We start from the raw sequence: 12,056 nt of genomic DNA, 5'->3' as shown, positions 1-12,056 counted from the left end.
CGCCGCCACCGCCGCGCCACGTGCGCGATCTTTCCTGGAGCGCACGCTCGGTGCTTCCTCAACAATTTTTGTAACTTTCCCCCTCTACCTTCCTTTCTCCAAACTCCTACTTTTTGCATTAGGGTAAAAAAAGAAAAAAAGTGTCGCAAGTGTCCACGGATTGCCACCTCCCAATTTTCCTTCCCTACCCCCCCCCCCACTTTTTTTGCTTGTTTGTGTTTTAAGCGGCGACAACATTGTTTCGTGTTATTCTGTTTTACGATCGATAGCTTCCTTTGCTTGGTCGGGGCGGCAGCGGAGCGGCGGAGTGGCGTGGACCTCATGTAGAAATGACAACAATGGAAGGGGCCAGTGGGTCGAGTTTTGGAATAGACACGATTTTGTCCAGTGCCAGTTCGGGCAGCCCCGGCATGATGAATGGAGATTTCCGCCCGCTCGGCGAGGCCAGGACCGCGGATTTTAGGAGTCAGGCCACTCCGTCTCCCTGTTCGGAGATTGATACTGTAGGAACGGCGCCTTCCTCTCCCATCTCGGTCGCCATGGAGCCCCCGGAACCGCATGTGATAGCGGACGGCCCCCAGCATCACCACCACCTCCACCACAGCCAACAGCCGCCGCCGCCGCCGCCGCCGCCGCCAGCCGCGGCCCCCACGCAAAGTTTGCAGCCTTCGCCGCAACCGCCGCCGCCGCAGCCACCCGCCCAGCAGCTGGGCTCGGCCGCCTCGGTCCCCAGGACTTCCACCTCTTCTTTTTTAATTAAGGACATCTTGGGCGACAGCAAACCTCTGGCGGCGTGTGCACCGTACAGCACCAGCGTCTCCTCTCCCCACCACACCCCGAAGCAGGAGAGCAACGCAGCACACGAGAGCTTCAGGCCAAAGGTCGAGCAGGAGGACAGCAAAACCAAACTCGACAAGCGGGAAGAGTCCCAGAGCGACATCAAATGCCACGGTGAGTCGCGCCGCCTCGGCTCCCTCAGCTGTCTAGCTTCTCACTCCTCTTGCTTCCCTGTCTCCCCTTCTGTCTCCCGCGTATCTCTGCTGGGATTCGAAGGCGATTCTCAGCTTCTAAGGCGATAGCGCCACGGTCAAAAACTGCAAGCGGGAGGGAGGCCTGCGCGTGCGATTTGGGGACTGGTCCCAAGTTCTGTTTATTGTTACATTTCTACCTCCCAGCCCTCACCGCCATCCAGCTCCTTTCTTTGTTTTACTTCATTTTAATTTATTAGGAAGGGGGCAGAGGCGGAGGGTATCTGACGGGAAATACTTCAGTATTTCGTAGTGCCTAGGGGTGTGATCACAACGTGGTGCTTATTTTTTAATGCAAATCATTCCATTCTTCCTACACACCGTATTTTCTAAACACCGGAATGGGAATTATCAGATTTAGCGAAGGGAAAAATTCCGAGCCGATTAACAGGGAAACTTTAAAAAAAAAATTATTAGATCGTGATTAATATAGGGAAGGCCACACGGTAAAAAATTATAATTAGTGTTTCAATTAAAAAAAATACCCTTCCTACCCCATGGCGCTAACTGAATATCTGTATTTCAGTAAGAGTTTTGGCCCCTTACAAGTAAATTGGGAGGTAGCATTTATGAAAGTAAAATTTTATGGAATTGAATATCTATTTTTGTAAAATCAGAAGATGGCAATGGAATTGTCCTTCAACTCCCTTTTTTCACTTTCTCCCCAGAGAATTTCATAAGTGTTCTGGTCTTTGCATGGCAAAAGAGTTTTAACATACGAGGAGAATTCTCTTTTTTCCCTTTACTGAAAGCTTATTATTATTATTAATCTTTGTCATCTCTGGGAAGGATGTGTGCTGACTGTCTGGAAGGTAGGATATTGCCTCTTCATTTTACTATTGTATCATTAGCATAATAGTGCCCAAAACAGATGTACAGTCTGGTCTGGCGATTTTTTGTGCACCAACCTCCCCAGTGGGTCAATTAGAGAGATTATGGTTCTTCCTGCAGGGAAGATCAAGGAGCGCAGCAAAAACGGGTACAAACAGAGGGATTGACATATCGATTTCCCAGCATTTCAGTAAAAAACCAAAGTTGACAAATAGAATCCGGAAATCTCTGGGCTGTCACCTGGATGGGCTCAGTGATTTTGAGCTGAACGCAGTGTCTGGGAGACATTCTTTCTGAAGCTTTAAGAGACCTGATGCAAGCAGCTGCAGAGAGCTTGATCCAACATTTCCCAAGTGCATCTGAAAAAAGGAAAACAAATGCCTATAACTTTTAGTAAACAGGAAAAGTAAAATGAAAAAAGTGCCCCCTTCTCAAAAAAAAAAAAAGTTGAAAGACCTTTTAAAAACTAACAAATAAGAAAATACGAAGTCAGAGTGAAAACAGTAATGGAAAGGGACAGGGTCTCCCCTCAGTCAAGGAAACAATTAAGAAAAGGACCCTTATCATAAAGTATTTTTTTTTTCTCTTTCATTTCCAAAGACGGGAAGATCCAGCACTCTTTTGGAACCCTCTTAGGAGCTCTGCACAAGGCTCCACACTGCCTAGCCAGCAGTTGGTCCTCTTCCTCCATACTGGCTAAGGTCCAAGTATGTTTATAAGGAAGGTGACAGAGTATAGTTCCCCCACCCCCAGACCAGCAGCTGGCTTGGGAATGTGGAAGTGTGTGCTGGGAGGACACTCCATCCTTCCCCATTCCAGGCTACCTTACGGCCGTGTCTGGGTTTCTATGTAGGAACAAAGGAGGAAGGAGACCGGGAGATTACGAGTAGCCGAGAGAGTCCCCCTGTGAGAGCCAAAAAGCCTCGCAAAGCCAGGACGGCTTTCTCCGACCACCAACTCAATCAACTGGAGCGTAGCTTTGAGCGACAGAAGTACCTGAGTGTGCAGGACCGCATGGACCTGGCAGCTGCGCTCAATCTCACTGACACCCAGGTCAAGACCTGGTACCAGAACCGCAGGTAAGGGAGGCTGTGTGGGAGAGCAAAGGCGTCTGGCCATCCAGGTCAAGACTACTACACCAATCTTCTTCCCTCCTGGCCCCGGAGACACTAAGGACTCAGAGGGCCCTGAGCTGGCAGTCGGGGGCTTTCTGGCTGGAGGAGGGATTAGCCACACCTCCAAGGTGAAAGGAATCCTTGGGTAGCTGGAGTTTGGAGAATTTTGCACTTCTAAGTGTCCTTAACATATGCTAGTTTCTCCCTCAAACATGAGTGGCTGAAATTTACCCCATTTTGCCCCCAAATCAATCAAGCCACACCTTTTCAAACTGAGACATCGGTGTAGGAGACACTCAGGCCCATACAACCTGTGCCTTGCACCCTTTTGGGCCTGCCCCAGGATGGTTCCAAATATCTATAGCCGGTCACACAGTCTGGCTGTGTCCATCCTGGAAGAGCTGATCCACTGGCTTCAGCTTAAAAGTCCTTGCTTGGCCTGTGAGGCAGTCGGGAGAGGTAGAGTTGGCAGCCGGTCAGGCATCTAGACTGAGGGTCTGTCCCCTATTGTGGCCACCTCAGAGCCCTCCAGGAACCACGGCTTCCCTTGAAAGGAAATTAGGAAAGGGGCTGACAGTACTTGTAGGCCCCTGAACTGCAGTGTGAACCCAAACTGTGCAGTCTGGGGCCGAGGTTTTGCTGAGTTTCCAAGCCTGACGGTTGTCTCCCTTGTCTCGATTTTCTCTCCCCCTCCTTTTCTCTCATTTGTGTTCTAATCGTCCATAAGTGTGGTTGGAAATGCCCATCCAGTTGTCATCTTTACCATAATTTTCTGTCTCATTACATACGGTTTCAGCCACCCTAATTCTGTCGGAAAACATTAGTGTCATTTGTAGCCAATTTAAAATGGGCGACATGTTTATTAATTTGGCTGGAGCTGCTGGGTATGGAGGGCCCACCAGCCCTGCGTTCCGTCAGGAGGCATCTGAGCAAAGGCCTGCTGCCTTTTCTTCCTAGTGGGGTGCGGTGGGGGAGGGAGGAGGCCGAGAAGAGCTGATCACAGGTTTTAATTGTTACTCTCTCTCAGAGGAGAAAAGATCCTGAAATGCATTTTTCCCCTCCTGGAATGGCCCCGAGGTACTGTCCCCAAGGGAGAGTCCTCCCTCAAACGAATTCCGTTTTGAAACCCTTGTCACCTTCCTGGCTCTTAAACACCCCCCCCCCAACACCTTCCATAAGGTCCTGTCAGGCTGGTGAGAGGGATGTGTCTCCACAGCCCTGGGGACCAAGAGGGCCAGGGGTCCAAGGCCCAGGAGTCTCTGTGTCCCTTTGTTTACGGTTTCTTCTCACTCGGCCTGGAGGAAAGGGGGAGGGGCAGAGAGCAGACACTTTGGGATTTCTGGGGAGCCACTTGGGGAAGGAAATTAGAGGAGGAGGGAGAAGACTGCCTACAGAAAAAGTGGTCTCCGTTGGCCTCCAGGAAAGTTTCAGGAAGTAGCCAAACAATAAGGGGGGGCAACAGCAGAGCAAAAAGTCAGGAAAAGGTAGCAAAGATTGGAGAATTTTATTTATGAATGTCTCAGACATTGATGGCATCGTTTGGGAAATTGACTTGGATTTGGGTGATTCTGGGAGGGAGAGGGTGGGATAGGGGGCCAGGAGGTGTGCTTCATTCCTGGTTCTCAGCGCTCTCTAAGTCTTCCTGTGCTCCCCGAGGAAGAGAAGGCAGGTGAGGGGGGAGAACGGGCCTTGGTGCCTGGGCAGTGCCCACAGCTGCGGGGTGCACGCACGCCTGCTTTTATTTCAGGACCAAGTGGAAGCGGCAGACTGCGGTGGGCCTGGAGCTGCTGGCCGAGGCAGGGAATTACTCGGCACTGCAGAGGATGTTTCCGTCGCCTTATTTCTACCACCCAAGCTTTCTGGGCAGCATGGACAGTACTACTGCCGCGGCGGCCGCCGCAGCCATGTACAGCAGCATGTACCGGACTCCTCCTGCGCCCCATCCCCAGCTGCAGCGGCCCCTGGTGCCCCGAGTGCTCATCCACGGCCTGGGGCCTGGGGGACAGCCGGCCCTCAATCCCCTGTCCAACCCCATCCCAGGCACCCCGCATCCACGGTGAAGAGCAAGTCAGTGTCCCTCCCTGTCCCCTCCCCGACCCGGACAGCTGCCCCTCCTCTCCCGGCACCAGGCTGTCCGGCCTCCCTTGCAGCCAACTGGGAAGCAAAGAAGTAAGAGAGGAAGACACTCACCAGCGGGTGGAGGGGGGGCCCAAAGAGGAGCCAGCCCTCCACTCTCCATCTCCCCACCCCCAGAGACAGGGCTGGAAAGCTCCCGCACAGCAGTGTGACTGGCGAAAACGCCGACTCCACACAAAGTGCGACCAGTAAGTGAAAACATCAACAAAAACAAAACCTCAAGTTCTTTTTAAAATATGACTTTAGGGACAAGCAGGAGGGAGGGAGGGGGGTGGGGTAAGGAGGGAAGAAAGAAGGGCACGGAGAGGAAACCACACAGGCAGAGAGAATTGTAGATGAACAGCCTCAAATTCCGAGGCAGAGGGCGTTGCCGTGGACATTCCGTCTGCCCCAGAGAAAAGAGGAGGGTAACTGAGAACTTTGCACTGATTTCTCATGACCTTTTTTCTTTTGGAAAAGTGGCATGCTCCATAATATGAAAAAAAAATGTACATTTGAAAGACTGAGTGATAAGTGATATATCATATTTATTATATGTTGTCCAAAAAAGAGTCACTTATATACATTAGTAAAACATGATTTTTCTTTTCATGTCTTTTTGATTCAGTAAAATAAATGCTTAGACAAAAATATAGATTTTTTTGTGATTGAAAATTACAGAAATAAAGTTTATCTTTTTTTAACAAGCGATGAAATCCAAGGGAGCTGATTTTACTGAAGCAGAAGGTACTATGATGAAATGTGTCACTTGGTTTAGGAAAACAAAATCCCTTCTGGAATATTAGGAATTTACAAAATCTGTAAAGATGTTGGGCTGACTTGTATAAAAACAGCTCCATTTTTCACGGTGGCCTCTTCCGAGCCGTTATTCGATATGTGTGAACTTCTTTCTTTTTAAGTGGATGATTTCAGAGCAGTTCGTGAGGCCGCAGGAGAAAATCTGCGCTTGTCGGCTGTTGGTGCTCGCCAAATAGGCGGCCAACTTTCCCTGCTGTCCCGGCCTGCCTGGCAGCCCCAGCCGAACCGGGTCTGTCCGCCCCTCCTCCTTCTCCTCGGGCTCCTCCTGGGGCGGTGAGGGTCCGGAGCGCTAGGCAGCGGAGACGCCGGCAGGGGCTGGGCTGCGGGCGGGCGGACATGCGGGCCTCGCAGCTGTTCTGCAGCCCACGGCCGGGCGTCCGCGCGGCAGGACAGCCTGCAAGCAGGAGGCTGCAGGGCGCGCAATTAGGGTTCCCGGGGGGACTCGAGAGGCCTAGCTAACAAACCCTGGTCGTGCTTTGATCCTGGCCTTCTCATTCCCCAGCGGGCATCCAACCCTTAGCCCCGAGCCGAGTGTCTTGTCCTAGTGAGTTGGCTGTGCTGGGATGTCTGGAGCGGAATGCAACTCTGGCCGAGACAGGTGTGCCAGGCTTTTTATCCGCGTCCCTAGATCTTTTGGGACCGCAAAATGAGAGGCCCTGCCCAGAGGGTAGTGGAGGCTGGCTCCCTGCTTTGGGAGTGTGTGTGTGTGAGTGTGTGAGAATGAGTGTGTACGTATTCGTAGCACCTCGGCCAGAGCCGGACCTCAGCCGCAGCCCCCCCTCCCCCACTAGCTCCCAAGAGGCTCAGCACTCCCGACTAGTGAGGAAGAACTGGAGGGGGTGGGTGTACATTTCCGGGGCTTCTCCCACCTTCCCCAGCCCCAAGGTCACTTCTCAAATAGTCAGAGATTTGGATCCCCGTTGTCTGGGTATCCTTACATCTCTATCTTCACTTCTGCCCTAGTACATAGTCAAAGGATTAAGACCTGCAGCTAAAACACATCCAGACCAGTTTTCCAACTTTCTCTGATGTTTGAATCTTAGTACAGTTTATAAAAACATTTAAAACAATGTGGAGTGCTGTGGGAGTGTGTGTTGGGGAGGAGAGGGAAGGAAGAAGGAAAGAAAGGTGAAATCCAGGAGGAAATTGCCTCCGGCGCCTTGATCAGACCTGGGCTAATTAGGGAGTGGTTTGCAGATTTCTCTCCAGCTCATCAATTTGCTTTAAAAGTGGTCTTGGTCTTGTTTGATTCTAACAAAAGTGTTTGGACTGGCCCTTCTCATTTTCTTCCCGCTGAGCTGGGACAAACTCAAACAGCTGGGCTGGGCTGGAAGCTGGGCGCCACTGTGTCCAGTGGGAATGCCCATTGCCTGGGTACTCAGCAGACTCTCCTTGCTCTGTCTTAGCTGCTGTTGGGTTTTACAATCACGCTTAAATAGTTCTCAAATGGTCTGCCTAGGCCTAAAAAGGCACTTTCCAAGGTTTGGGGGTGCTACAGCTTCTCGATGCAGTGGCCCCAGGGCTGGTCATCTTCGGGGGGGGGAAAAAGGGGGACCTGGGAATTCACTGGAGCTCACACATTCTAAGTTCCCTACAAAGAATGACCTCAAGTCCAGTTGGGAAATGCACATAAACAAACCTTCAAATACAAACCAGGCCATAGCACCCATCTGCTACCAGCAGCCCGCCAGCAGCCTGCCAGCCACTCTGCTGAGGAGCCTGCCAGCTACCCCTTCACTCTCAAGGCCAAACTTGGACTCCATAGGTGGACAATGAAGGGGGAAGCACTATGTCTACGGAGACCAAGGTTTCTTAATTAACCTCATATTCCACTGCTGCTAGCAATTAGGTTTGATCCACCAGAGTCCTCCCAAATGTGCTTTCGCTTCAAAGTCATGTTTTCTTTCACCCCCTAAACCATGCAGCGGAAAGTGTCAATTCCCCTTCTGCAGTTGTGTTGGTTACTTCCTGTTGCATAGAAGTTGGCAAAAGGAGTGTGTGTGTGTGTGTGTGTGTGTGTGTGTGGTGTCGGGACTGTTGTCCCAGGAAGAAAGTTGAGTGCTGGATTCCTTCTTTTCATTCTTTTCTTTCTGCAGCAGTACCACCTCAGCAGGTGCCCTTCTATTCAAACATCCCCAAACTATTCCTTACAAGTCAAACGCAAACATAGTCCTTTCCCTCAGAAGGGGTCCTTCAGTCCAGTGCCTGCCCAACAAAGTAGCGGTGTTGGCTAAAAGGTGAGGAGTGCAACACCAGGTTTTCCAAAAAGCAAGGAACAGGATAATAGACAAAGGTCTTTTCACAAGGGAGATCCAGAGTTAGTTATGGAGGCTCAGAGGTCTGTTGGCCCTGGGAGCTGCACTTCTTTTCTTTTTCCCACCTTCAGCTGGTGTTGGAAGGGCACTCCACGGCTAACTCCATTTGGATCGCTCCTTTGATTAAGCTGGGGACTGGCAAAACAGGGATTTTCGGGGGGCATTCTTTGCTTGCTACAGAAACACAGGAGAACAAACGTGTTTCAGAGAGATGTTTAGACACTCACAAAGGCCCCTTACATTTGCTCTCCTCAAGATCAGCTCTGCGACTCCAGCAAACCTAGCACAAATCTGTAGTGAGTATGGAGTAAGAAGTTAACTCCCCAACTAGCAGCCAGGTATTCTCGCCCAAGCCAGCAATTTTCAATGAATTGCAAAGTTATGATTGCTGCTTGCTTCCATGCCTCCAGCAAATATACCTACCACCTTGTAACAGTTTATTTTTGCTCCCCCTGCCCTTAAAATGAAAGTCCACATGACGGCAAATTAGACAGCTGATTTCCTCTGTTGCAAATAAAACCGTTTACCCTCAAACCAAGACTTCCGTCCTCCTCCCTCCCTGCCATCTGACTCCTGCCTAGGCAGCCCTTTCCCAGGAGTCTGCCAAATCCCACCTCCCCTCTTTAAACAGGCGGCTTGTGAGTGGTTTGTTTTGTTATATTTTTAACTTTCTAAAAATATTTGGAAAAGCTCTCCCCAGGGCTAGGGAAACTTTAGTCCCTATTAAGCCACGTGGTTACAAAAATATACTGGAAGAGAGCTGCTAAGTTTTCTAAAAAGCCAGGCATGACTTGAAGTCAACATGCTTGGGAAGAGACTGACTTTTCACCACTGGTGGGCATGATCAGGGGCAGAGCTGAGCCTCCTAGGGAATTGATGTTTCCTCCTCAGCATTGAATTCTTGGTGTGGGAAAGCTGGTTTGTTGGGTGTCTTGGCTGTTGGCTAGAAAATTAGGCAGAAGGGCGAGCGGGGGCTTCTCCAGGATTTACTCCATGAACCCTGGAACAACGCCTCTAGACTTCTTGAGTCTCCCACTAGGTCTTTGTCCAGCCCCCGCTTCTTGGCCAGTTCCAGCCTTCCTCTCTACCCATGCCTCTTTCCCTGAAGTTGGGGCCTGTGTGCCCCTCCCTTCTTCTGGCAGGTTGAACACCCCCAGGGCTTAGTAGGGCTAAGTGTGTGGGGTAAGGGTTGTGTGCATTCAGAGAGAGGGAGGTATCACTGGCCTTTCGCATTGGAAAATCAGGTCAGCTGTCTCAGGGAGATGAGATGACCCAGAAGGGACTTTTTTCCTCCCCTTCTTCCGGCTGAATTTTGAAGGCCTCTGTCAGTCTGAGTGTTGCTGAGTGGACGGTCTCAGCCAACCTCTCATTCTCAGTTTCTCTGCTCTCTGTCTCTCCTTTTGTCTCCCCTCGGGCCTCCCTCTCGCGTTTCTCTCTCCTAGCACCACAGACAGCTCCCAGGGCGCGTGGGGGAGCGGAGTCCCGGAGGCTGGAGGGTTCCCTGCAAAGCCTACGCGACCGCAGGGGGCGCACCGGGGAAGGGTCGGCGGCGCCCGCGGGGGAGGTCCGCGAAGTGATTACAAAGCGCCCTCCCCGGCGGCGCTTCCTGATTAGCTCTAAGTCCAAACAGGGTCACATTCCAAAGAACAAAATCTTCAATCAATAAAGTAATTCAAAAACCAAAAGATCTCGGGGTAAGTAGTGCTCAGTGACAGATCAACTCTAAACCGTCCCTATTTAATAAGTTCTTAGTGGAAGCCGACTGGGAAGGAGAGGGGCCTCAGTTCTGCTGCTTCGAAGCCCTTGCTTCGCGGCCGCAGCGAAGTCGCCAGTGGAACCGCTCTCAATGGCACTTTTTACTTTCTCCGCTCGCGCAGCCCCGACCCTGCTCTGCGAACCGCCGCCTCGGCCGATGGAAGCCCAGGAGAAGCGCTCCCGAGACGGCCGCCCTCCAGGTCGGGTTGAGCCGAGGCCCTGATCTCCACTGCTTTTTCCATCTCGCGTCTCCTCTCCGCCGGTTTGGGACTCTCCCAGCTTCCGCTACGATCTGGTCCAGGACCCGCAGGAGCTCCACTGAAAAAGGAGGACCTTCGCGAGCCCGAGAATGAACTTGATGTACGATAGAAGGGCTTTGTCACTTTGTGGAGCTGATGGATTTCCGCCCCCACCCACCCCTATATCTGGCCGCCTGGATTCTTTAGTGAACAAGCCCTAGATGGGGGATCCTCCCTCCCACTCCCAGCAATTCTCACACACGTTGCAGCCCGCGGTTTGCTTCGCGATTCCCACGCCCCACTGCAGCGCGTCGGCTCCGCGCTGGGTCTCCCACGGTATGCGCCCTAGCCGGGCCTCCGCGGTCCTCCTGCCCCACCCCCAACCCGGGACAGCCCCGCCGCCCCAAGTTCCCGCTCCCCGTTACAGACGGTGTTTCAGGGAGAAATGCGTGCGTCAGGACAGGGACCGTATAGACCAGGGACAGGAATCCAAATACCTTCACGAACGGTGCTTGGGCAGGGCCTACAGTGCAAGGGTCCCCTGTTCTCACATCTCAGTGGGCTCGGGAGGGAATATAAAGCGTTCTCCTATGAAGATGATAAAATAACGGTTGCCCAGGTAGAAGCTCATATCTGTATTGCCCTTCATACTCCCCCTTCCCAGCCCCCCCAAGGCCTCAAGGCTGCAAATGAATGCCTCCTTCAGGTTTTCCCTCAGTTCATGGAAGCCAGCTCCTCGTTGTTGATTATCCCTACTTCCTCAACTGCCTCTCTGGCTCTCCTCTTCCTCTTTCCCTTTAGAGTTGGAGGAATGGAAATGCTAAGTGGAATTTAGATGCTGACAGAGACTTTTAGCGGCAGCGTGGATTACCCATATTTGAAAGTCAGGCACCACTGGGGAGACCCTAGTGCCTCCAGGGGCTGGAGAAAAAGGTTTTCCAAGGTGTGCATGGTTATGTGAAATGGGAGAAAAAGTTTTCTATGGAGTAATGTGTATTTATACTACCGCCTAAGGCGAGAGCAATTAGGCAGTGGTGGTGTATTGTTTCCCCACTCCTATGCCACAAAATTAGAATGCCCGTTATGGACAGTCTACATTCTAAAGCCAATAGGCTGATAGAGTGTTAGGAAAACGATATGGAAGTCGGTGCTACTCACTTCCTACTGTAGGGAAGTTAAACTACTTGGTATAGTTCCCAGTTGTGGGGGTCTTCCAAGTGAAAAGACCATAGTAGGTCTCTTTCTCACTAGGCCATTTTCCGGTTGAGTGAACTGCTAGGAAATGATTTTCTAGTGATCTAATACGAAGATTTTGATTTTCCTAATACCTTTCATTTGAGGAAATAGGCATGTCATAATTTCTGAAAGATGCAAGTAAGGATCTGATTGTCCAAACTTCCTCTTGCACCAACTCTTAGTCTCCCCCCTCTCCGCTCCCCCTCCCCCCAACCCAGGGCATCTGCAGACCTATGAGCAGGGAAGTTCTAGCCCAGATATTAATAGAGACAGAGATGTCCATTGGAAGTAGGGTGTATCAGAGCCACAATCACTTAAAAACATCAAATTATTATTCATCTGCCCATTTCCCACAAACGTTCTACTGATAGAAGCTTACCAAGTCGTTTCCGTTAGATTAAGAGGATTTCAAAGGGACACCTACTTCCTCACCAGCCTTGACTGAACACACTATGGCATTACATTATACATGCTCGTATGCGAATAAATGCATAATTGTCACATAATCATTCATCGTTATGCATCAATCGATTGGTCCAGAAAATCACATAAAACACAAATGGATAAGTGTGGCCATGGGGTGATTCATCTTGTCTTTCTTCT

The 12,056-nt window shown here is 51.0% G+C and overlaps 1 protein-coding gene across 1 annotated transcript; it reads left to right on the top strand.

The window, feature by feature from the left end:
• The first annotated feature begins 329 nt into the window (after nt 1–329).
• BARHL2 (BarH like homeobox 2) lies at nt 330–5,034 on the top strand. Its single transcript, XM_068538063.1, has 3 exons — nt 330–951; nt 2,713–2,938; nt 4,722–5,034. The coding sequence occupies exons 1-3, from the start codon at nt 330–332 to the stop codon at nt 5,032–5,034; spliced, it is 1,161 nt and encodes a 386-aa protein (XP_068394164.1).
• The last annotated feature ends 7,022 nt before the right edge of the window (nt 5,035–12,056 follow it).

Source organism: Eschrichtius robustus, chromosome 3 (genome assembly GCF_028021215.1).
Source record: "Eschrichtius robustus isolate mEscRob2 chromosome 3, mEscRob2.pri, whole genome shotgun sequence".
Taxonomy (NCBI): domain Eukaryota; kingdom Metazoa; phylum Chordata; class Mammalia; order Artiodactyla; family Eschrichtiidae; genus Eschrichtius; species Eschrichtius robustus.
Note: the sequence above shows the minus strand (reverse complement) of the source record. Positions and strands in the feature narration are given on the sequence as shown.

What these genes read in the sequence shown, in the direction of transcription:
- BARHL2 (XM_068538063.1), top strand. Translation starts at nt 330, where the DNA reads ATGACAACAATGGAAGGGGCCAGTGGGTCGAGTTTTGGAATAGACACG. An exon ending in GAGCGACATCAAATGCCACG is followed by an intron (nt 952 to 2,712) that starts GTGAGTCGCGCC and finishes GTTTCTATGTAG; the next exon opens with GAACAAAGGAGGAAGGAGAC. An exon ending in ACCTGGTACCAGAACCGCAG is followed by an intron (nt 2,939 to 4,721) that starts GTAAGGGAGGCT and finishes CTTTTATTTCAG; the next exon opens with GACCAAGTGGAAGCGGCAGA.